At 43.8% G+C, this 24,576-nt stretch overlaps 1 protein-coding gene across 7 annotated transcripts in view; it reads left to right on the forward strand.

The window, feature by feature from the left end:
- Positions 1-24,576, forward strand: part of baz2ba (bromodomain adjacent to zinc finger domain, 2Ba) — a 69,719-nt gene that overhangs the window by 38,172 nt on the left and 6,971 nt on the right. For 2 of the 7 annotated variants that reach the window (XM_071515728.1, XM_071515731.1), the window contains exons 4-29: positions 3,500-3,691; positions 3,809-3,970; positions 4,904-5,100; positions 5,218-5,433; positions 5,605-6,231; positions 8,244-8,991; positions 9,207-9,479; positions 10,871-10,931; positions 11,173-11,281; positions 12,111-12,212; positions 12,896-13,118; positions 13,847-13,939; positions 14,204-14,265; positions 14,540-14,605; positions 15,296-15,361; positions 15,678-15,722; positions 17,981-18,046; positions 18,459-18,599; positions 19,441-19,695; positions 19,936-20,159; positions 20,717-20,791; positions 20,875-21,106; positions 21,237-21,299; positions 22,194-22,338; positions 22,838-23,661; positions 24,244-24,496. In XM_071515728.1, coding sequence (XP_071371829.1) covers positions 3,500-3,691; positions 3,809-3,970; positions 4,904-5,100; positions 5,218-5,433; positions 5,605-6,231; positions 8,244-8,991; positions 9,207-9,479; positions 10,871-10,931; positions 11,173-11,281; positions 12,111-12,212; positions 12,896-13,118; positions 13,847-13,939; positions 14,204-14,265; positions 14,540-14,605; positions 15,296-15,361; positions 15,678-15,722; positions 17,981-18,046; positions 18,459-18,599; positions 19,441-19,695; positions 19,936-20,159; positions 20,717-20,791; positions 20,875-21,106; positions 21,237-21,299; positions 22,194-22,338; positions 22,838-23,661; positions 24,244-24,496 — 5,520 coding nt within the window. Of the gene's footprint in view, positions 1-3,499; positions 3,692-3,808; positions 3,971-4,903; positions 5,101-5,217; positions 5,434-5,604; positions 6,232-8,243; positions 8,992-9,206; positions 9,480-10,870; positions 10,932-11,172; positions 11,282-12,110; positions 12,213-12,895; positions 13,119-13,846; positions 13,940-14,203; positions 14,266-14,539; positions 14,606-15,295; positions 15,362-15,677; positions 15,723-16,050; positions 16,078-17,980; positions 18,047-18,458; positions 18,600-19,440; positions 19,696-19,935; positions 20,160-20,716; positions 20,792-20,874; positions 21,107-21,236; positions 21,300-22,193; positions 22,339-22,837; positions 23,662-24,243; positions 24,497-24,576 lie in introns of all 7 variants that reach the window. The other 5 variants (XM_071515729.1, XM_071515732.1, XM_071515730.1 and 2 more) reach the window with 3 other exon arrangements.

A 24,576-nucleotide genomic window follows, 5' to 3' on the forward strand; every position in this document is an offset into this window, starting at 1 on the left:
CTTGTGAGAGTGAGTGAATCATTTGCTCATACTCTTTCTCTTCCTCTCTTAATCTCTCGCTCTTTTTTTTTCACACATACATCCTCCCACCACACATACACATGCGCGCGCACACACACACACACACAAACACACACACACACACATACACACACACACACATACACACTCACACCAGATCGCACTGTCCAGGAAATGCCATGTATGTCGCTTTCTCTCTTTGATTGCTGTGTTTTCTCTCTTTTATGATAAGAGGAGGAAGGAGAGAGAAAAAATAAAGCCCCTTGTTTTGTCCTCCGTCTCTCCAGTGTTGCCCCAAAGAAGAAGCCATTAGGAGCATCTCCTCCTTATGCATTATACATCCCTCTTATCCCTCTGTGCCATTACGTGTGCTCAGATTTTCTAGATAAGCGATTTTGGACTGAGCGTCAAATGAAATGCTGAGAGGCAGGCTGTTAGCTCTGAAGTTCTGCTGCGCTCTGTGAGGATCAAGCAAGCGCAGTTCTTTTGTATGAAACGCCTTGTTCCCCCCACGGACTGTAACCTAACCAGGATATATTATATATATCTGAACGAGCGGTGGTGTTATCTTAGCTCTCATAACTGTAGAACGACCGAAAGAGGCAAAGATCCGTATACACATACCCAAACACCCCCACACACACGCACACACACACAAGCCTAAGAAGGTAATGTCATCTTTTTCCCCACATCCAAGTATTATAATCAAAGGGTTAGAAAAGATTCTCAACCAGAACAACATGAATATGTCAGGTGTATTGCGTGGGCAGGTAACATTTCATTAGTAATTTGGTATTGGAGAGGTACAGTATCATCACAGAATAAGGAGGCATTGATTCAAGGTCCTTTGCCAATGTGCCAATAACACTTAAGAAAATAATCTGAAGAACACTCAAATGAGCAAGGGCTGTGTGTGTGTGTGTGTGTGGGGAGGGTTACTTTTTGGTAGGGGGAGGAGGGTTGGCAGAGGCTGCTTGTCATTGATGAGGATATCACTTTGAGAATAAAAGCTGATCGGCGCTTGTAGCACTCTCTCCTTCTGGGATCAACTCACGGATGCAATTAACTTAAATCTGTCTGTGGAAATTTGATTGACTGCAACAAACAACAAATTAATCCCCCTTCGGCAGCATCCAAACATGAAAAAAGCAGGCGGTGCAGTTTGTCAGAGTGGAGGGAGGATTGAAACAGAGTGAGAGAGAGAGAGAGAGAGAGAGGGCGAGAGAGAGAGAGAGAGAGAGAGACAGAGAGGATGAGGAGGAGAGAGAGGAGGTAATCCTAGGTATGTCTTTGCTGTGCTTCTCTCTCACTTCAAAATTTTCAGATTTAATTATTCGCCTTCTGGAAGCCTGCATTAATATTGAAAAGGCATTTGCAGATGTCACTTTGTGTTGCCTGGGAAGGAAAGGGGTGTGCGTCGAGAGGCGAGGTGGGGGGAGAGAGGGGGCACCCCAGGCAGAAGTGAATGCTGTTGCTGGCCTTTCTGGGGGTTGCATTGCAGTCGTTTATCTTCGTATCCGCTAGCTGACTTTGGCAAGGCAGGCTCTACATATTCAGCATATTCTAATGACATTCACAAGGCAGATTTTGCTGTCTTGTGGCAGAGAGGGGCCTTGAAGCCAATACAAAGGGCTACACTCTCATGCGTCACACTGCTGGCATGCTGGTAAGGCTTTGTTTCTCTCCACATAACCACTAACACTTTGATTCCCTCTTCAAAATAGCCTCTGAGAAGAGATATAAGAAGAGACGTATCTGTGGAATCACATACTTTTACAGCATCCTTTGGCGTTTCGGTGTAGATTCCTGTATATGGTCTCCCTCTGGATAATTAGATCTTGGACTGCATTCATTCAAAAACACTGTGTTCCGGTGTGTCACTGTCTTTTACGGTTTTTGTGGCGTGTGCAAGTGTAGTGGTTTGACATTTTCATATGCTCCATGAACAACACTTTTCTTTTCTTCAGTCATCACTTTTTATGCATGTGTATTACCTGGCTTATGCAGAGGCATCAAGCAGGCTTGCTCCCCTTCTCTGGAATAGAAATTGAATTTGCATGAAATATGCTCGGACCAAATTGCATCTGACTCTGGGAGGAGGTAATACGTGGCAGTCGCCCTTGCCAGAAATGATTGTGCTCAGGAAAACGCTAGACGATGATGATGTTGATGAAGTATTCTCCTGTGCTGAAATTGAATGCCAAAAGCACAGAAAGAGGTTAGTTTTATACACCTTATACACAGTACCTTTTTCTGACCAAGAATATCTCATCCAGTCGTTGTCACACGGTACATATTCTGACACTCAATCTGAACTGAAAAAGTATCAATAGACAAATTGTTCTACTTTGAAATTGGATCATGACAAAATGCTCTGTAATGTGAATCTGAATGTTTTACTGTATTGAGATAAGCATCATGCTGGAGCAATCGGCAGTCTGTCATATACTCACAAACACTACTGATACCTTTTTAAATTGTCTGCACTACAAGCTCAGTGAAAGCAAAATCTAATGTTCATTCCTACGCAAATGGTAGGCAGTTGTTGCCTCTTTTCTCTGTATTTAATTCTTCTACAATCAGGATGGATAAGTAATTACAGCTTGAAAAGCTATTTAAATCTAGCTTTCACACCCTGTCAGTCCTTGTGTCAAGATCTCAGTGATGTAATTTGAGAGCGAAAAAATGTCTTCAATAAAAAAAAAACAAAGCTAGTGTTGGGGCAATAGGTGGCGCTCTAAACGACTATCATAAAGCATTAACTGTACTTCAATTCCGAAATCGTACTTTCAGGAAGAAAAGGTTTGTTAAACTTGTACATAGATCTGAATTGAATATTTTTAAGACACCAGGGTTTAAAACAAAATCCACCTCCAGAATGAAATTCATGTGTCATTTCTATGATCTATGACTGTTAAGTCAATATCTGAGTTTGTGAACATCTCTCTCCCAAGGCTAAAAACCACACGAGCAAGACTCCAATCTGTGATGTCATCAAGAGAATTTGGAGCTGCTCCAGTGACAACAAATGAAAAGCTGACTTCGTTAACACAGAATGTTTCAGCATTTATATCCAATTGAGCTTTATTTCATTACAATACTAAGAATTATCAACCAGAAATTGTGTTAACAAAATCAGTGTCCCATTCACTGTCAAAGGAGCAGCTCTGTGCGTGTCTTGTTTCAAGCTTTGGTGGAGACTTGTTTTTGATCTCAGAGACTGAACTGTCAAAAATCCTAACAACATAATTTCTCCTTTATGGTAGATTTTCCCTGCAACAGCACAAAAGGGCTTGCGTATTAATCAGACATGGCTTTAATAAAAATCACTATCTGTCAACTAATAGAAAGCCCTCCCCATGTATCACCACTTGTTGCTCTGCATCATTGGCCGGTGAGTTGCTTTGCCCACGCTATTTGTTCTGGATGACATTTAAAAAGTTTTGAACTGCTCCCCCTTGATTTACGTCTGCCGCAGGCCGTCTGTTTGGAGCAGCGGGAGAGCAGCCCTTCATTGGCTCCACATTGTCAAGTGCCTTCCCTCTGGTCAACCACCCAGCCTTCGGAGCCATCTACACCACCGGAGCAGGCAGGCCCGAGTTTGGAGGCCTGGGCTCCCTGGGCATGTCAGCCGCTCTGGCTGCCCACCCCCAGCTAGGAGCGCTCTCTGGTAGGATGAGGACCGGGCAAAAATGTAGGAGGATGAGTGTTGATGCATTAGGTTAAATAGGAGATGCATCTATAATTCACCTTTTCTCTCCTCTCCTCTCCTCTCTTTTTCCAACAGAGTGGTGGCGAGCTGCAGAAGCCCATGGACGGGGAGCTGCTACCTTTCTCCCTCCTTTCCTTGGCTTCCCTCCATTATTCACCCCCCACATCCAGCCCAACCACAGCGTCAGCCCTCTTCAGAGCAGGATGCCCAGCAAGAATAGCCGTGCCCCACCTAAAGGTACAGCATCGCCTTGAGCACCCACTGTATTGATCCACGCAGTTACATCACTTACACAGGAAATGGGTTATTTGTTCTGCTCTCACAAGTTCTCTTATAGCCAGGTTGTTAATGTACAAGATAATGTGTTCTCACCTATTTGAGCTGCATAACCATAGTACAAAAATATCACATTGAATATTTATAAGTAATAGCAGCAGACAAAGGGGCATTTTACATTTACATTTACATTTGTTTTCAAGCTTTGTTTTCTAATGGGAGAAACATCAACTGATATGATAGCACTAGTTCTTTCACATCCCCCCCCCCCACCTCTGCTATAGCGGGAAAGGGTTGGGTGTAAAAGAGATGGGGTTGGGGTTGGGGATGCTCCGGCTCTTTCAAAGTATGTGAATTAATTAATCACTTTTGTAGGAGGTAATGGAACTTTGCACTGGAAATAAACGAGCCAACTCTCTCTCTCTCTCCTCTCCCACTATCTCTCTTTTCCCACTATCTCCCACTTCTCTCTTTTATAGCTGCTGCTCCTCTCCCACAACCTAAATCCACTTTGTCTTATGATGAGATTTCTCCTTTCGAGAAGCATTTAATGACTTTCAGTCCTCAGTTAGTGATTTTGTCAACCCCCCCCCCCCCTCTCTCTCTCTCTCTCTATCTCCTTCTCTCCTTCCCTCTTGTAATCTCCTTTTTCTTGCACTCTTTTAATTTAACAGTATCTTTTAATTTATCTTTTATTATGTAAACCACTCATGTTGGGCTTGTGCCATGCGCAGCCAGCATGTTTGATGAGATACACGCATAAATCAATATTTTTTTTAGCCTTATTCCATTCTGTACTTAGTTCCAGATATTTCATTAGCCTCTGCAGCAAACTCTGTTCTGAGAAGAGATGGAGCTGATTAGCAGTATGGTAAATCTGTCTTGTGTTTCTAGGAGTGAATGGGGCAGTGAATGGAAGTGGGGTGTCTCCCCCCACCACACAAGCAGGGAGCTATTCAGTGAGTCCGGCCCCCATTCAGGCATCAACCAAGCCAACCAAAAATTCAGACCCCTCTAATAGTCACCGTAGCAGCCCCCAGAACAACCCAGCAGACATGGTGGAAAAACAACTCCAGAAACCTAAAGATAAGGTCAGTACTGCATTTATCTTATTGTACACTTTGAACAGAAGCCACTTTGCATCTAAACACTGACGTTTTGCATTATACAAGGAAGCTGATTGATCTGAGTTTGTCCCCCCAACCCAGAAGCCTCGCAAGAAGCCAGTAGACGCCTCTGGGGTGAGCAACAGTGAATCAGGCACATCCTCAGACAGCTCAAGTGACGGGTCCCTCAGCAGCGATCTGGAGGACCTCGCTGAGGAGGATGATGATGATGATGATGATGACGATGACGATGACGATGAAGAGGACAAACAGAGCGAAGTGTCAGACTCTGAGAAGCGGACAAAGAAAAAGACGAAGGTAAAGAACAGCAGGACAATCGAGGATAACAGTGTTTTTTTGTCATTTGGCTGTGAAACTGAAATAATACTATATGGAGACAAAATGTTTATTGTTTTTTTATTAAAATATATTATCAGAGAGTAAAGTTATGTTTTGTACTAACAGGATTTTATTCCCTTTCCTCCCCAGGTTTTGATACCAAGCTCTGAAACTGGAAAGACAGACAGACAGACAGTAGCAGAGCCCCAGGATCAGAGAGACAGCCAGCCCCACAGCCTTGCCTCCAATCCCCCAACCCTGGTGCCCTTACCCTGCTCCCCCTCCCCACCTTCCCTGTCCCAAACCTCGCCCCTGGCCCTACACAGCTCCAGGTCCCGGACAGAGGGGCTGCAGCAGCACTTCAGTGTGATCCAGTCCACAGGCCTGGCTGCCAGCTCCAAGCCCCTGGCGCTCCTCACCCAGCCCCGCCGGGAGTCTTCACCGTCTGCCTCCCCCATCGCCCTCACCACATCCCCGAAGGCGCTCTCCAGCACTGCCTCTCCCAAACCTCCCAAACTGCTGCCCTCTTCCTCCCCCCAGCACCTGCCCCTCTCCCTCTGTTCTTCTCCTAAGCCTCTCTCCGTCCCCTCTCCGCCCCGCTCTACTCTCCCTCTGTCTACCTCCCCCAAACCTTTTGGTTTGACCTCACCTGTAACAAGCTCCCAGAAGCCTTCCCTGAAGCCACCTCGGCAGGCTGCACCTGGCGGTGCCAAAGCCCAGAAGAGGAAAATGTTGGAAGCTTCACTTGCGCAGATCAATGAGTTCAGGCTGAAACAGGTAAGCCAAGCATCCTTGATAACAATTACTAGAATAGTCTTTTTGGTGGTGCACATATCATGTCCTGCACTGTGAGAAAACAAGGTACAGATTTATACCTTTTGTCACTGGGGCTGTACTGGGGCTTGTTTTCTCACAGTGTAGGTTTGAATCTGGACCTTTGTTGCATGTCATTCCCCCCTCTCTCCTAATCTTTCCTGTCTCTCTCCACTTTGAACTGTTAAAGGCAAAAAAAATGGCAGAATATATGCAGTATATATATTTAGAAATGGTGCAGCCAGCCAACCTTACTGTGTAACCCACAGTTTTTAGATTCTGCTGACAGGTTACCATCTTCACATTGACATCACATTAGTACACAGTACGCATAGTGCTGTGAGATTGGTAGCAGCAGTGTCAGGCACAGAACTGGTGCTGGTGAAGGTGGTAATAGAGCTGCACAGTCAATTGAAAAAAAAAATGAAATCATAATATTGACTACTGCAGTTTCTAATTCGCAAGAGGCTGCTAGTTTCTATCAGAGAGAAAAGCGCTCCAGAAGCCTCCTGAACAATATATCACGGTGCTGAGCAAAATCTCCTACAACTCAAGTTGCACATCAAAGAAAGTCTTTCTGTTATGTTCAAGCCAAGCATATCGGAGCATTATAATTTCTTCCCCCGTTTTTTTTTTTTTTTTTTTTCATTTTCTCAAGTGATGAAAAAATGTTGAATTAAATAGCTGCGCTGACACGTATGGCAGTTCATATCGAGATCACAATGTTAAGGAAAATAAAAGTGCAATAAGATTTTTCATCAATATCCTGCAGCCCTAGTGAGGGTTAAGTGTCTTTCTCAAGGTAGTATAGCATCTTCACAAGTTAAATCAATAGTCGCAATCTAGTATTTCCAGAATAGTTTTTTTTAAACTCAGAGTTTGGAAAAATGTTAATGTTGTTGGCCGCTGGTCAGTTTGTCCAGCACTCAAAAAACACTCCAAAACCCAAATGTTGAGCGATCCTTTCATATATAGGTCACTTTGCTAAAGATCTATGTGTTTTCATACTATACCTACTTTATCATAGACTAATAGTTACAATAATATTTAGTAATATTCACTTTGCAACAGAGTGACTGCCATTTGGGCTGATTTGGTTAGTTCTGCTGCTTTGAGGATCAGCCAGTTAATATAAAGGTCGATGCTTTGAGCCTCATTACCTTGCTAAAGCAGACAGTGGCTCTGTGCATACATACACACACATGCTACTATTTAGGGTTTTCGGTCTATTCAAATTAAATGATATAAAAATATTGACATTATTCGTTGCCTTTTACTGCACAAAGGCAGTTTCTTCAGATGAAATATGAATGATAGTACAATAATCAATAAGCTAAACCCATTGAGATCAGCGTTTCCTGCGAAAATCTATTTCCCCTTTTCTATTTTACCAGTAGAGAGAAGTTTCCAACGAGCCAAATTCCCCCTGTGGTTTCAGCACTGTTACTGTATTTCATGGTCTGTGAAATTGATTTGTTTCACTTCATATCACATCTAGTTGAAAGTGGACGTCAAAGCCTAACCTGCGTTTGTTTAAACACAGATTGAACCAAACTTTCCTTCAGTGTGAAAAACCAAACATGCCCAGGTGCATGACGATAATGACAATGGAGCTTTTCAAATGTACACACAAGTAATTACACTTTTAGAGAGCTATAGAGATGCTCAAAGTCTCTTTTCTTGAACTTTGCCAAGTGTAATGCCTTTGGTTATTGCATTTATGTTCTCTTTGTTTCCCAGAAAGGGGCTTAGACACAGTTAACTGTACCAGTGTTAGGCATTGTGGTTTTGTCACCTGCTCAAACAATCAACAGTGATGCGAACTGACAGCTAGAGCAACTCCACTTTGTCCCTTTTCTTTTATATTTTTTTTCTCATCTGTCTTCCTCCCTCCCACTCTGCCGTTCCCTCTCCCTCCCAACCACTAACTCCCTCTCTCCCCTTGTTCCCTCCCTCTCTCCCCCCTCTATTCCCAGTCTCTTCTGTCCCAAGGGCAGACGTTCCCAGCTGATCTGAAGAAGCAGCAGCAGGGGCCGAAGAAGTCCCCCAAGAGGACGTCTGTGTCTTCATCGCCATTGCCCCCCGCTCCACCTCCACCCCAGAACAATCACTCCAACCTCTTCCTCTCCAGCGCCTTGCTGGGGCTCCCCGAACCCCACCACCCCAACGGAGTCATCCAAAGCACCACTCAGGACGCGCCTCTGGCCCTCATCACCAAACCTCGCAAAGACTCTGCCTCTCAAGGCAAGCCCCCTCAGTGCGACTCTGATGCCGGGTCAATGCCTGTCAACCTGAGCACAGGGGCCAGTAGGACCCAAGCAGCCCCCCAGGCAGGGCCTCCGTCGCGGCCCCCCACTACCTCACCTCATGCCACAGGCCATGGATCCAGAAAGAACAAGACCCCCAAGGTTAAGGCACAGGCTCCAGGGCTGGGACAGGGACAGGGACAAGCAGACCCTTTAGCTGCCTGGAAGGGCTTCTCTCAGAACCACCTGGTGCAGTCTCTAGTAGACTTGTTTCGTGGAGGGGAGTCCGGGATCGGGATTCCCGGAGTTAGTATCCCCGGGGTTGGAATTCCCGGGGTTGGGATCCCCGGGGTTTGTATCCCGACGGCCGGTCTCCCCGCCAACAAGGAATCTGATGACTCTGGGGACGATGATGACGACGAGGATGATGACCTTGAGGATGAGGAAGATGAAGAGGACTCAGATGATAGTCTGTCAGGTTTGTGCTTTCTCTGTTAGTTTGATGATAGTATATTGACCATAAAAGATCAAAATAACAGTCACTCTGTTCAAAATCTGCAGAATACAATCTAGAAACAAAAAAATCCATTTTATCACATTTTATTTATCAGAATTGATACCACCTTGGCCTACAGACTGTGGCAAAGCTCTGAATTATCAACCATTTTTTTGTGTTCTGGTTTCCCCCTACAGAGTCTGACAGCAACTCAGACAGTGACATATCTGGGAAGAAAGTGAAGGAGTTAAAGCTGCTGCCGTCTGGGTTGTCATCGAAGAAGGAGAAGGCCCCCCTCAGGCTAACCAAAGGCCCACAACTACTGAGCACCTCAACCAATCACACAGCCACCAGCTGCTCCCCTCTCAACCTACAGGTCATCAAGTCTCCCACCATTGTCACCAGCTCCAGTGCCTTGGCCTATCACAGCTCTCCTGGCTCTTCCTCCTACACCCTGGCCACTCCATCAGGTAAAAAAAATGTTTAAAGTTGCTTTGTGTGTAATCAAATACATTTAAAAATAGACAAAAGGAATGTCCCTCTGCATAAAGTTTCAGAATTGATGGTTTCAGGAGGTTTCATCGGATCTCATATTAGAAGGGTTTAAGTTTTGAGCAGAAGAGACTTGCGTTATGAATTACAAAAGGTTGAAAAAGTTCAACTCTTTAACTGAGGAACTGGAATTGGAATTTGAAAATACCTACAGGAAACAGAATTCCATGTATTTTTACCACATATCTGAGATTACACATACTGTATATTATCAATACTGAATAATATAAAATGTAAAAGGTACCTTTCAGGTGCTGTTTGATGCATGACATGTAATTGTAATACATACATTATGATTGAATGTATTTGATTTGTTTAACTGTCTTTTATTTGATTCATAATGTTTGATTTATAATGTTTAGCAAGTCAAGACAACCTCTCTTAGAAGTGGAATTTCATGGAATTTCATGGAATTCAATTCTGTTTGCTGTCATTCCAATTCAGTTCCAGTTCTGTTTAATTAGAGCTGGGTCCAATTCCAATTCCAACTCCAACTGCAGGAATTGAATTGGAATTTACCATGCATTGTCAATTTAATTAATGAATGGCCCCAACCCTGACCACTGTGAAAACTACAGTATATTGTATCTTCATAGCGCATAGCCTCTGCTCTTGAACTGCAGAGTATCCCAGCATCCTCAGATGACTGTGAAGAGGGGGTCGTTATTTTTAGTGAGGCAGGAGGAAGGCAGTTCGTTGTCCTGGCGTAACCAGAGCTGTGAGGTCCTGCCGGGGCATGTCCAAGGGCCTAAGAACCCTGACAACTTGTTTGGCACAGCGAGGGGACGTTAATTTCCGCCTTCCCTCGGTGCTGCGAGATTACCCAGATCAGAGAAAAGAGGACACACATGTTTAGCTTGCCAGGAATGTTCCAGGAGACATTCCAGTCTCTCCCCTCGCTAGCTTACTCATTTTCTTTTCTCTCCTGCTTGTCGTAAATGGGTAATGTTTATCAGTTAAACATCATGTGATACAGACCCGTAGTATAAACTCGCTCCTAAGTTCAAATACCCCTGCTTTTGCATTTAAATTGGATCCTTTTTTGTGTGGCGGATCAGATAATACTGCGTGCATTCAACTCTTGTGATCACATGGTGCTGGTGAGGGGAGGGTTTTGGAGGGCAAGCGCTGGCCCTGAGTTTACAAAAGTGTGCATCTTCCTGTTTCTGTGTGTGCATGCGCTTGGTTGCTGGCCCTCTATTGTGTGTGTGATTAAGTTGAGGGGCTGTGAGTACAATTACTATATGTGTGGGGTTTTCAATGATATGTTGTGCTGTCAAATTCACGGCTGAACTCTGTCTCTCCACAGGCTTAGGGAAGAGGAAGAGGGTGATGGATGAGAAGGAGTTGATGATACCTCTGGAGTTGGGGTACGTACAAGAGACGGAGAGAAATAAGGCTCTGGCTCACAAAGTGCCTCACTTCAGACTGAGTCTAGCTTTTTGTCACTTAGCCCTGCACTTGCCTGGTTTGCTTTTAGAGGCATGAATGCAGGGACACACACACACACACACACTCACTCACATCCACACAAGCTCACAAATGTACCGTACACACTGTTTGTTCATGTAGAACTGTGCTGTTTTTTTATTTACTTTTTAAAATACCCAGGTGGCAGAGAGAAACAAGAATCAAAACAGTGGCTGGGCGGCCCCAGGGTGAGGTGGCCTACTACGCCCCGTGTGGCAAGAAGCTAAGGCAGTACCCAGATGTGATGAAGGTACCATGGCCTAGCAGCACTGCAACAAAGTCTTACAGCCGTGATGCAGAGGCAATGTTCTGAGGCAAAACAGATGAGCAGTATAACTTGAAACTGTGATTAGAGTGGGAAGACAGAACCACGTCATTGTGGGCAGCATGGTTTATAATTTATTGTGAAAGGATATTTATAATAATTGCTTGCAACACTGCTCATCTTCATTGCCCAAACAAATGCCTGTGTATCATGACTCTCTGTGTGAGCTACAGTATCACTCCTGCTGCAACCCCCCCCCACCCCCACCCCCCACCCCCACACCCCTTTCTGTGACCCTAATAGTGAGAGATGACACTCTCAGATTCATTTCTTGTGCCGCTGCCTTTCCCCACTCCCTCCTAAAATAAATGGTTAGTTTTTGGGACGCACAGCTTTGGCCCCATTTGTACATTATATTAGAGATTCTACCAGTGTTCTGTGTTTGTTTCATCAAAAGCCACAACCGCACTGATTGTCACAGCTGCATTTCACTTTATTAGAATCCCAACAGTAAAACTGTCCATTCACTGCTAGTCAGTCAGTAGGCAGCTAAAAGCCGAACTTGGCTACAGATAAATAAAAGAGGGCCTGAGTTGTGCACCCCAAGGTCAGAACCGTTTTTCTCTCCTGAGAGCTTTTGCTCTTTTTTTGTCCCCTGGCTTTTATGATGATTAGTAGTACTGCACAGATGCACACTGTAACCTTAGACTTCCTCCAATCTAGCTGCCTCCCAGTTGCTTTTCAATGTCGCTCATTTCGCAATTTTTTCTGCCTAAACATTTTACCAACGCCATTATCATTTTCTCTTCTGTAGTATCTATCCAGAAATGGAATAAGTGGCATCACGCGTGATAATTTTAGCTTCAGTGCAAAGATAAGGGTTGGTGACTTCTATGAAGCCAGAGAAGGACCCCAGGTGACTGTCTTTCATCTCTCTCTCTCTTTCCCTGATCCCTGTTCATCTTTTCATCTAGTGACAGGCAAAGCTTTATGCAGCAGTTGCTGTCAGGGCCATGAATAGGAATCAGCCGTAGACCTCAGTAGTTCTAGGTCATAGCCCTCTCACTGTGCATGGAGAAATGTAATAATCAGCTGACATTACTTCCACAGGTGACCAGTCATGTATGCCATGCTATGTGTCTGTGATACAGAAAGATAAACTAGAGAGGTGGATGGTTGTGGAAGATTGGAAGGAGCATAGAGATAAAAGTTAGAACAGAAATACAGACAGTACTGAGGGGCCAGAAAAGAGATAGCCAAAAAAATCCTACAGTGGAAAAGCTCAATAGTAGATAAGTAAATGTGTAATGTCTTTTGAATCTGTTGTTTAAATGTTTTTTACTGCAGACTCTATAATGTAGCAACAAATTACAATAACAACAATGTGACAGAAAAAAAACAGAATATCTTATTTCAGCCTCTGTTGAATACATCCAGATCAGATCATAGTCTAGCTAGCTAACGAATGCATTGTGCCTCAGACAAACAATATGACAGGAAACCTGTGCTGCCTTTCAACAAGTCATTCACTGTTGTGCACAAACTCCTCCGTCTCTCTGTGTCTCTATCGCTACCATTTTCTCTCTCTCTCTCCTTTAGGGTTTACAGTGGAGCCTGTTGAAGGAAGAGGAGGTCATTCCTCGTATTTTGGCCATGGAAGGCCGGAGGGGTCGTCCCCCTAACTCAGAGCGCCAGTCAGGGGGTGAAGGCGGCAAAGGTAGCCGCCGGAGGAAGGGACGGCCCCCCAATGTGGGCGACCCGGTGGCCCCAGAGGGCCCCAGCCCCAGTGAGGTCAAACTCCTGCGCAAACTAGAAGCTCAAGGTTAGCAGAGGAAAATGAGCCTTGAAATATGTTTGTCATAAGCACATTATTTGGACAGCAGAGGCCAAGGCAGGGATTACAGCATTAGTGTATTTGAGTTTTTATTATTTCTAGGGTTGTGCACAAGTCCATTTTCTCATAGTCGACTACTCAGTGTGTCGTTTAAACGCTCAAATTTTGTCATGATAGTTTGGCTAAATCCATTTTCCTCACATGTAGAAATAGCTGGGTACTTTCCCAGATAATTCAGCATTGTTGTCATGGAGCATTGGTACCTTAAACTGAACAAGATTGTACTTTATTTTCTTGAAGTTTGGGCTTTTGTGCGGCTTTGATCATGACATAACTGCTACCAAAAGGCCAAAACAATGCAAGAGAGAGCTTGGAGTTTTGTTTTTTTGTTTTTTAAATGGCACCACAATCACCACAATTGGCTGGTCATAACTCTTTCTCAGCCATTTAAACACTACACAGTTAGTTCCACTCAGTTTAAATTATTTGAATGATGTATCTCAGTATTTAAAAAAAAAAATACTGTTAATGGCCAAATTGCAAAAGTCGACATTGATTGTTTTTTTTTAGCACCCAGTGTAGTTTAGTGTGTAGTTATTTTATCTAGATTTTACAAAAGCTAAAGACCTGTCTGAATTATATGTAGTGGGACAACATTTTTAAGATATTTTCCTGTATTTTCTCACTGACAGTATCTTTCCTTTCTCTCTGTGCAGAGATTGCCCGACAGGCCGCCCAGATGAAGCTGATGAGGAAACTGGAAAAGCAGGCGCTAGCTCGCGCAGCCAAAGAAGCTCGGAAACAGCAAGGTAAACTCCAATTCATGTGCCTTAACATAACATTTTAACTGCACATTTTTTTTCATTTTTCAGCATTATTTCCGTGTTTGTTTTAAAGCAGTAAGTTTTCATCTTCTGTGTGAAATTCTTTGTCTACATTTCTACAATTCTTCTGTGAATTGATCTAGCCGGTTTCAAATATTATGCGTACAATTCCCTTGGATATCAATATAGTATTTAGATTTGAAGGTCATTTTTGTAGATGCTGATATAAACCTGACTTGACTCTTTCAGCTATCATGGCAGCGGAGGAGAGAAGGAAGCAGAAAGAGCAGATCAAGATTCTCAAACAGCAGGTGAGTCTCCTTTATGTGTGTGTTTTTCTTTCCTTTCTCCTTATCCAAGTATCCTGACACACACACACAGTCCCAGCATGCATTACAGGAAATGCTGAATGGTTGTTTTGTAATACTTTAAAAGTATCAATTACCACCATTACTGCTAGTACTATTTTTAAAACGTATTACTGTTGTGTCTCTTTGCCCCATCCCAACTTGTGATTGGACGGTGCTTTTATGTAGGGATGTTTTCCAATATCTGAAACATTAAGAGATAATGTTGTTTTCACAGGAGAAGATCAAGCGTATTCAGCAGATTCGGATGGAGAAGGAGCTCAGGGCGCAGCAAATTTTGGAGGTACAGAATCTGATCCAACAGCACCTCTGATTAAGCAGAACATTCCTGAATAGCTTCAGCCCCTCAGCCTATAGTGTTTTAATCTTCCTAAAGCCCATTACTGAACAGTAGCATGCATTGGAGGGAGTTGCGTCTTCTTAGGCATAATTCCACATGGAACTAATGCTAAATTGGTCTTGGTTGACGGCTGTTGAATATTAAAATGGCTGTCGCTGCCTCTTCAGACCTTATTTAAATTGGACAGAAAAGTATTTTTTTTTCATCAGACAACAGTAACAGTTTAGCATAAGTGGGTCGAGGAAAAAAAAAGGTGCTGTTTTCCACACTCAAACACACACACAAGTACATAAGCACACACACAAATACACATATGCACGCGCACACAGGCACACAGAATTACACTGTAGGAGCTTCAAAGTGTTTTAGCAGGACTAAATCAAATTTGAGTTGACACGGTTGGCAAGCCACTCTTAACAGGAGGCTTCAACATTTTCACAATTACGCGTTAAAGAGATACATTATTCATTCTCTGTGTTTTACAAATTTGACTGGCATTCAGGAGCATGAAATCTTTCCTTAAACCAGAAAACTGCAAACAAATCAGTTAGAGTGCAGCAAAGCGAGACAAGCTGATTGATATACGTCTGTCTCTATGACTCCTGGCACCCTGACCTTAATCTTTATTCACAGGCGAAACGGAGAAAGAAGGAAGAAGCCGCCAATGCCAAAATATTGGAGGCTGAAAAACGGATAAAGGTATGATTATATTTCCCATAATTTCTTGAAACAGATGTAAGATTCCAGTTGATCTCATATTCATACATAAATATATACATACTCATGCTTATGTACGTACATACATAACATTGCTTTTTTTTTCTTGTTTGTCCCAAAAAACACATGAATTATATCATTCCATACTTACCAAAGTGTGTAGCCAGCATTAAGATTAGAGTAGCCATCCCTCTTTTAAAAATGGCCTTAAATTCTATCATTCTGTAGTGATTTTCACAATGTTGGCGATATGGAAGCATATTGATTTTTCCCTCATCTTCTCTTTCTTGCCTTCAAGGAGAAAGAAATAAGAAGACAGCAGGCAGAGATTCTAAAACACCAGGTAGGCATTCACTACAACCTGCATAGCCTCTTCAACATAATAGCTATTTCTGTACTAAAACCATATACCTCATACTTCTTACTTCACTTAAATAAGAGTTTACAGGTGTGTGTGTGTGTGTGTGTGTGTGTGTGTGTGTGTGTGTGTGTGTGTGTATCTGTGTGCGGTTATACGCAGGCATGAGTGAGTATAGATTTGTCTATGTAAGTGGTTAAATTACCAAATCTATTTAATGAAATTCTTCAGTATTTCTCTTTATCAAATCCCATGCTTATTGGTATTGGATATTACTTCTGTTCCATAATACTTTGCCAACTCTCTCTGCCAGGAGTTGGAGAGGCATAGACTAGATATGGTATGGGTATGTTTATTTTTGTACATCTAACACCTGCATCGTGTAACTGGTTGTGATATGGTTGTCATAGCAATGCATTAAGTGTAGCACTGGCTGCTGTCATACTACATTCTTCTGCATGGCTTTCCAGCAAAACCAACAAAAGAGAAAAGAGTCAGTATGCTGCCTCCATCTGCTAGTCCTGAGGGACGACTGACCCCGTCACGGTGGCCAGGCAGCTTCTGTCCCCCTCCCCCATCCTCCCCCTCCTACTCAGAATGCATTGCAAAGACCGCTAGCCAATCCACACTCACTGTCTCAAAGTGCACTCAAGGAGTTTCCATCCATCACATACATTGTCTAACTGTTGTACTGGAGTAGCCTGTGTTACCCATGAGTGCTTGACGATTCGGCCCAGACATTGAGCTTGTGTCTGTCCGTCCATGCATCTGTTCTGCAGTCCACAGAGTGCTGGACTTTAACCCGCCCCATCCAGCCTCTCCGTCGTTCACTGTTCCTGTACTCTGCACAAAGAATGAAAAGAGCTACCGAGAATCACTTTGTCTCCATGGTAGAGTCGCTTCCAGGCAGATTCCCCTCAGGTCGGTGAAGATGCGGCACAACCTTCTTTTGGTTCAAAATAGACCTGACAGGGCCTAGAACAGCAATTATCAATTCTGCCATGGGGACAAATGTGGTTCTGTGTAGCATTTTTTTAGCCTGGCTGTCCTGCTTGTAGCCCTTCTCACTCATACACAGTTTCAGCTGAATCTAAAGGTCTGCCTATCTGTTTCACGGTGGCATCTGTGCCGACTGTTGAACCTGCCCCTAGTCCTTTCATTCAGAGCCCAGTGAAATGGGGCTAATTGAGACACATGAAGTAACCCTGGAATTTAAGGGGTCACACCTAATTGTATTACATTTGATTCACTGTAGTTTCTCATAGTGGTCCCGTAACATATCCTATAGTTCTGATGAATTGGGGAGCTACAAAAAGCCAAATGCCACAGGTTTGTGTCTATTTTTAACTTGGTGGATTTTTAACCTACTTCTCACAGCTTTCCATTTTAAGATGAATTAGACCAAAAAGGACATAGACCTACTGTAGTCGGGTGCTTGGCATCAAGCCTGTTTTGTTTATCACAGTTACAAAATTATCCTCACACACAACCTATTTCAGTCACTATGCACTGGAAATGTCCTTGGCAAGGCTAAATTGTGCTTGCAATTGTGCCTTTTGGCGGATCATAGAGAGTGACATGTGTCTGATGTGGTGGCAAAATGGGGAACCTAAAGAGATCAAATGAAGTGATACTCAGTCACTGGTGATCATTTTGCAGTAGACTCTGTAGCATGCACCCCAGAACAAAATAGATGTTTCATGCATATCGTGCTAATACTTTAACTGCCAACATCACTGGAGTGGAACTGCTCTGTTTGTAACTACTCTTTAACCATCCATCCCTCCTCACTGTCCCCTCACCAAATACCTTATCTTATCTGTCAAATAAACCATCAGGATTGATTCACGTAACAGAATTTATTATTTTCATTGTAATGGCAAATGCCAGAAGACCTCTGGCAACCAGTATTTTGTTGCTTTTGTTGTGTCAGCTTTACTTTAGAGGCGCCGTCACCGATTCCAGCTGCTTCTCTTTTTGAGCCTGTCATCACATCTACTTTGTATCGCATCTCTGTGTTGCTTTTTGGTTGTCATCGTACTCCTGTACTCTTCACTTATGCTTCTACCATACATGTGAAGTGTATACACGTGAAGCATCGTTTTGTGTTTGTTCAAGTATGGTGCCTCTACTGAATTTAGTGCATCAGAATTTTAAATTAATACATACTAAATTCAGTCGACCTTGAGTGCCGTATGTGCAATGTATGTGTGTTAATGTGTTTGTGTTTTCTGCCGCTCTAGGAGAGGGAGAGGAGGAGGCAACATGTTATGCTGATGAAGGCAGTGGAGGCTCGCAAGAAAGCAGAGGTAGGCAGGCCATATGCACACAAATAAACGTACAAACACACACACACACACACACACACACACACACACACAGTCCACTCCATAAAAAGAGCCCAAGCCTTTATTCCCTGGATGGATTCCCTCTTTCTCTCTTTTTATGCTCTCCCACTAGTCTTTTCCTCCATTCATTTTTTTCTACACACTTACCGAGTCAAAAGAATCTGGCCCTCAAGCACTTTTCTTTGAATGCACAGCAGCATTAGGCTGAATTCTAATACTGCTCAGCAAAGTCAAGTAAACCTTCTTGTCTGTTTTCACACACACACACACACACACACACACACACACACACACATACACACACTAACACACACTCACACACAAACACACACACTTCGCTTCCTAACGCTCTCTTGAATTTTGGACTCTCTAGGAGCGTGAGCGCTTGCGGCAGGAGAAAAGGGATGAGAAGCGTCTGAACAAGGAGCGTAAACTGGAGCAACGGAGGCTGGAGCTGGAGATAGCCAGGGAACTGAAGAAGCCAAATGAAGACATGTGTCTGTCTGATCATAAGGTAGTTAAGACAAGAGCTCATCCAGTATTTACATCCAGTCAATCCCATGAGCGTAAGGTTGAGTAAAAAACCCCCACTTATTTTACATTTTAGTGCAGTATTTCTACATATACTGTGTGGTACAACAATTTCCCCACACTTGGGTGGCACTAATTAGGTGGATTTCGGGCACCAGGGTAGCAAAGTGCATAGGGAAACCACTGCTGGAGGAGCTGGAGGAGTAAGGTTCAAGTCCCTGGGTCAGCAATGCATCCATGCTGCTGAAGTTCCCCTGAGCAAGACACTATTTCCCCTGTCAGCTCTGTGCTGCCGTTACACTATGGAGAATTTACCTATGGAGATCAATAAAGCATCACATTATTATTATAATTTTAGGTCGAACCTTTTCTTGAGGGCAAATGGACATAGGATTACGCTTAGCTATAATCATCTAGAATTATTTTTATGCAACTTGCACCGTGATATCACTAATAAGACCAAAGTAAAGCTATTTACCCTTGAAATTATTGTTTCTTTGCAAGGTGTAACAGGACATAACATCACACTTGTAATTTGACACTCATAGCAGTGAACATTATTTTTATGTGGAATCGTGTGCCCCCAAGTGGTTAAAGAGGAATACTGCACACAAAAAAGCAGTCATTGCTGTGAATTGGAAAGTGATAGTAATAGAAGAGTGACGTAATGACAACTTTGCCCATATTTTCCCTGGTGGTTTCAATCTTTCATTCCTATATTCCATGTTGGATTTAGTGTAGCTCACTAACAATAATATATATGTTTATAATTAATAAAAACAACAACTAAGCAGTCCTACCTTTACCCACTTGCCCCTATGCAGCCTCTCCCAGACTTCTCCCGTATCCCGGGCCTGATCCTGCCGGGACGTGCCGTGTCGGACTGCCTGATGCTGATGCAGTTCCTGCGGGGCTTTGGGAAAGTACTGGGGCTGGACGTGAACGTGGATGTTCCCACCCTGGGCATGCTGCAGGAGGGCTTGCTCAATGTGGGGGACAGCATGGGCCACGTCCAAGACCTTCTAGTCAGACTGCTTTCTCTGGCTGTGTGTGACCCCGGTTTGCCACCAGGACAAAAGGTGAGTTATGTTTCCCATGTGAACGAAAAAACCTGTGATAAAGCAATGTTCTAACTAATGCAGATGCACATTGAATTGTTAGTGATAGAAATATGACACAAAATTACTAACAAACTTGGAAGTCAAAACAACTTAAATTTCTCAACAAGCTATTTAATTCGCCTTCCTTTGTCTCTCCCCTGCCTGCCCTCCTTTCCCTTACTCTCCTTCCTTGCCTGTCTCACTCTCCCTCTCTTCCAGACAAAGACCATGCTTGGGGACCACCTGACCAACGTTGGCATCAACAGGGATAATGTGTCTGAGGTGCTGCAGATGTACATGGGGGCTCATTGTGCCAACACAGAACTGGCCCCTCTGGCCCTCAGTCTGAAGACCAAGGCCTTCCAGGCCCACACACCCGCCCAAAAGGCCTCTATCCTGGGCTTCCTGGCTAATGAGCTGGCCTGCAGCAGGGCTGTTATCAGGTAGAAGAAGCAGTTAGAACTGAAAAGTCCGACTGAAAGTGTTTAGGGCATGGTTGAGGTCAATACCATCTCAATATACTCTGCTTTAGGGACGTATTGTTGAATGATTATAAAAGGGTCAGTATACTTCCAGTGCTTATGGATCTGAATAATTTAAAAAAAAGGAAACAGAAACAGCTGATATCAGTTATCATTAGCCACACATTGACACAGTATATTCATCTACCGCATCTGTGCTATGCTACCGCTTAACCTCAATTTATTCATCTGCCAATAATGGTATGTTTTATTAATGCAGTGGAAAAGACTCAATAAATCTGCTAATTTGCAGTGTAGAGTCTTTCTGATTTGAAGTAAATTATTCAATTATTAATTAGCGCTCCTGGGTACTAGCTTTTCAAACTATTTACTTTGGCTTTAGATAATTGCCTGCCTGCCCGATCTTTTATCTTTTACTCAATATATTTGAACTTGTTTATTAGTCTCTGGAAATACCAACAATACGGATGTGTGTTTAGGCTCAAATGAAACTGACAGGACTGCCTCTCTCCTTGCAGCGAGATTGACAAAAGCCTGGATCAGATGGCAAACATGAGGAAGGACAAGATCATTATGGAGGGAAAACTGAAGAAGTAAGCATTCTTTAACCCTAAAAACAAGAATGTTTTATTTCTTTGTGTGCTGTCATGCTGAATTTGTGTGTGTGTTTGTCCAGACTGAGGACAATTCATGCCAAGCGGACCGGGAAGAGGGAGGCCAGTGTGGGTGTGGATGAAAACCAGTCTCTTGGCACTCCTTCCTCTGCCCTCAAACGCAAGAGGAAACCAGGCGGAGACAGTGAGGATGATGACGATGAAGATGAGGACAGCGACGACCAGGCCGAGGAGGATGATGATGAGGAGGAGGAAGAAATCAAGAAGTCTAAAAAAGTGGAAACATGTGACGAGGTAAAAAAAAATATATATATATATATACACAGTGTTCGGATGTAGGTGCATCCATTTGATGCTCTACAGATCAATCATCAAGGCTGACCTGGGATCTGCTCACAGACATTTATGTGTTCTGTTCTGTCAGGATGAAGGTGACCAGACCACCAGTGTGGAGGAGCTGGAGAAGCAGATAGAGAAATTAGCCAAGGTATGTTCCTATTTAAAATGTTCAGTGTTCAAATGTGCTGTGACAAATGTAATACCCATTATCTTCAATTTAAAAACATCCAAAAATTAACGCATGGTTGGTTGACTGGTTGCGCTGTTTATGTCTGATACAAGAGAGAAATAGAGTGAGATTAAAAAGTCTCTTTAGGAAGCTACAGGGAAGTGATGATACACAGCAGTAAACCACAGAAACTTCCCACTGAGCACTAGACGTCATTTCACGTTACGTCTATGCTTCTCATATAGCCCAGGATGTGTATAGTCCAGTTTTAGACAAAGCAGTAAATACATTATTGCATATTTAAACAATGCATAAACAATATCAAAAATATGCACCACAGAAGTACAAGATAATGCTTTATTTTTGTCATTTACGCCAGAAGACGTAGTCTAAGACCGACTAGACTAAACTTTCACTTTTAAACCCTGTGTAGCTGCATTTTAGCCTAGACATCTACATCCATTTTGTCTGTGTATAGACACATTCTTGTAAACACAATAACTCAAGAACAATACATGATAGAAACTTCATACTTACATCACAGATTCCCCCTATAGAGTAGATTATCTGATTCGATTTTTGAACTGCATAAATTTGCATATTAATGAGGAGAAGCAAATTTTCTTGAAACTACTATAACACCTTAATGCTGTAAGATACAGACTTCATATTAATACCACCCATGTGTTATGTAAAGACAAGTATGCTGACGTAGAAATATTTGCTAATTAATGCATTAATTAGCTCAATTAATGATCTCATAAGCATAACATGTTATGTTTAATGTATCATGGTGATTATAGCAGGACAGTAGGCAGCTCAAGTGTCTCTGCTGTATAAAATAACTGATTATGTTTTTTTTTGCCTTCGCAGCAACATCACCAGATCAGAAGGAAGCTGTTTGAGGCATCCCACTCTCTGCGCTCCATGATGTATGGTCAGGACCGCTACCGCCGCCGGTACTGGGTACTTCCCCACTGCGGAGGGGTCTTCATTGAAGCCATGGAGAGTGGAGAAGGTACTTACAGTATGGTCCACACTGTAGCTTGTTCCCTAGTTTGAAGAGTCCTTGTAATATGTCGATGAGAATTGATTCGTTTTGCTCCATTGATTAAGGCATTCTCAAAGGCATTTTACGCACACTGCCAAAAAAATAGCTGGACAAAAAAAGGTATAGTGACAAATATAAAAGCACAAGAGCAAAAACAAAAAGAAGACATTTTGTAAATACATATTTTTTTTGGCTGAGTGTTTGTCCAACATTTTTTTGCCATTGTGGAATATGCTGTTGACTTTTTACTTTATCTGATTTTATCTAATTCCCTGCACCTCTGCTAAGACTGATTTATCCGAGTGCAACTACAAACTATAAGGGAATCTAACACAACTCTTCCTAGCTTCCACAAGCAACTGTAGAATAATGCGTGGCTTCATCATACAAGTACTAGGATACAAAAGCTACCAGTATAATAGGGTTATGAGCTCTAGTGACATTTGGCTCTGTCATCCCCCCGCAGCTCCAGAGGAGTTGGAGGAGGAGAGACAGAGGAGGAGGAGAGCAGCGGAGGAGGTCAAGGTCAAAGAGGAGCCTCAGGAGGTGGAGGTGCAGAAGGACAAGCCCGTCACCAACCTGGATGGGCAGAGCGCACGCATGCAAGGCTCAGAGCAGCAGAACGAGGAGGACAAGGAGTATGAGGGGAAGAAAAACTCTCCTGCCCTCTTCTGCCCGAAACCGGGCTGTGTCTCCAAAGTTTGCAAGCTGCGGCACGTCACCAAGGAAGGCGTTAAAGAAACTCTAAAGGTGGAGGACAAGGAGAGTTCCCACCCGAGACAAAATGGCAGCCCTGTGGCCGCACTGATTGCCACACCCACAGTCACATCATCCTCACCTACTCACAATACCTCTGAGCCAGCATTAGCCACAACCCCTTCCATGGTGACCACTAATGACGCTACAAACGCCCCTCCCCTAGCCTCCACCTCTTTATCTGCCCTGTGCCCGCCGGCCCCACGTGAAAGCCCAGGGAACACCCCCCCAACCTCGTCCCCCGCTCCGTCTCCACACCTTGCGTTTCAAGCCAACGACCAGCTACTTAGAGTCCTGACTGAGAGGAGCGGACACTGGTTCAGTCTGCTCCCTCGCAACCCCTGTGACCTGTCGTCCCTCACCACCTCTCCCCCAGGAGCGCCCCGCGTTTCTCCCATCTCATCCTCCACCCCAGCCAGGCCTAAATCCCCTCCTCCGTCCCCCGCCCTGCCTCTCACCCCCTCTGCTGCCTCGGCCTCTGCCAGCCCGCACCACCCGGCCGGCCTCCTCACCTACCCGCTGTCGGCCCTGCAGGTGAGCTTGCTGTTCTGGCCTTGAGACCAGCATGAATAGTAGGGATGGGACGATATATCGAAATTTAATATATATCGCTATACAAAAATGCAACAATATGTCTCGTGGGGCATAAAATTGAATTGCGATATTAGCTACATTTTATTATGTTGTAGTAATCACAAATGAGACCGCTTGCCCATCACAACCACAGTCCAAAGCTCTCCATCGAAATTATATTGTTCGCACTTTGTAATGACATTTGTTTACATTCTAGTAAGCCAATGCCATTGCTTGAAAGATTTGTGGCTCAAAAATGAACATAATTCTGCACAATCACACTTTGTTGTTATTGAACTTTTATTTATTACATTGTATCGTGATTGTAATGAATCGTGAACCCCATGTCGCGTATTGAATCATATCGTGAGATAAGCATAGCCTCCCATCCCTAGTGAATAGAGATAGCCGATGTTAGCCGTGTGCCAGAACTGCAGGGTTGTAATTGTGACTCACTCTCTCTCCTGCTCTCTCCTCTCTACCTCCTCCCCACCCCCTCTCCTGTCTGCAACCTGCCCTTTTGTTTTCCCCTTGTCTCTCCAGGCGAAGTCAGGTGGTCCGTTGCTGGGGGTTCCGTTTGGAGGCTGGCCCAGTGGCATGATGAGTCCCAGCCTGCCTCTGTGCAGCAGCCCCAGCCCAATGCCAGGTCACTCTCTGGAGGGCAACACAGCAGCGAGCATCTCCAGTAAGAGTGAGTCACCCTTGCCCCGCATCGAGAAAACCCCATCCGTACCTTCTCCTGCCCTGGAGATGCCCAAGTCCCTGGACCACCTCACACCTCGGCCCATTCCTGAGGGTGAGTGATATACAGCCATGGAAAGAATGTTAAATATGTATCGCTCTGGAAGGTGACCTGATGGTGGGATGTCAGTTACT

The sequence above is a fragment of the Centroberyx affinis genome, unplaced genomic scaffold (assembly GCF_046629955.1).
Source record: "Centroberyx affinis isolate AG114_WGS23_722 - 3 ecotype Tasmania unplaced genomic scaffold, CSIRO-AGI_Caff_v1 ptg000367l_1, whole genome shotgun sequence".
In the NCBI taxonomy this organism is placed as follows: Eukaryota; Metazoa; Chordata; class Actinopteri; order Beryciformes; family Berycidae; genus Centroberyx; species Centroberyx affinis.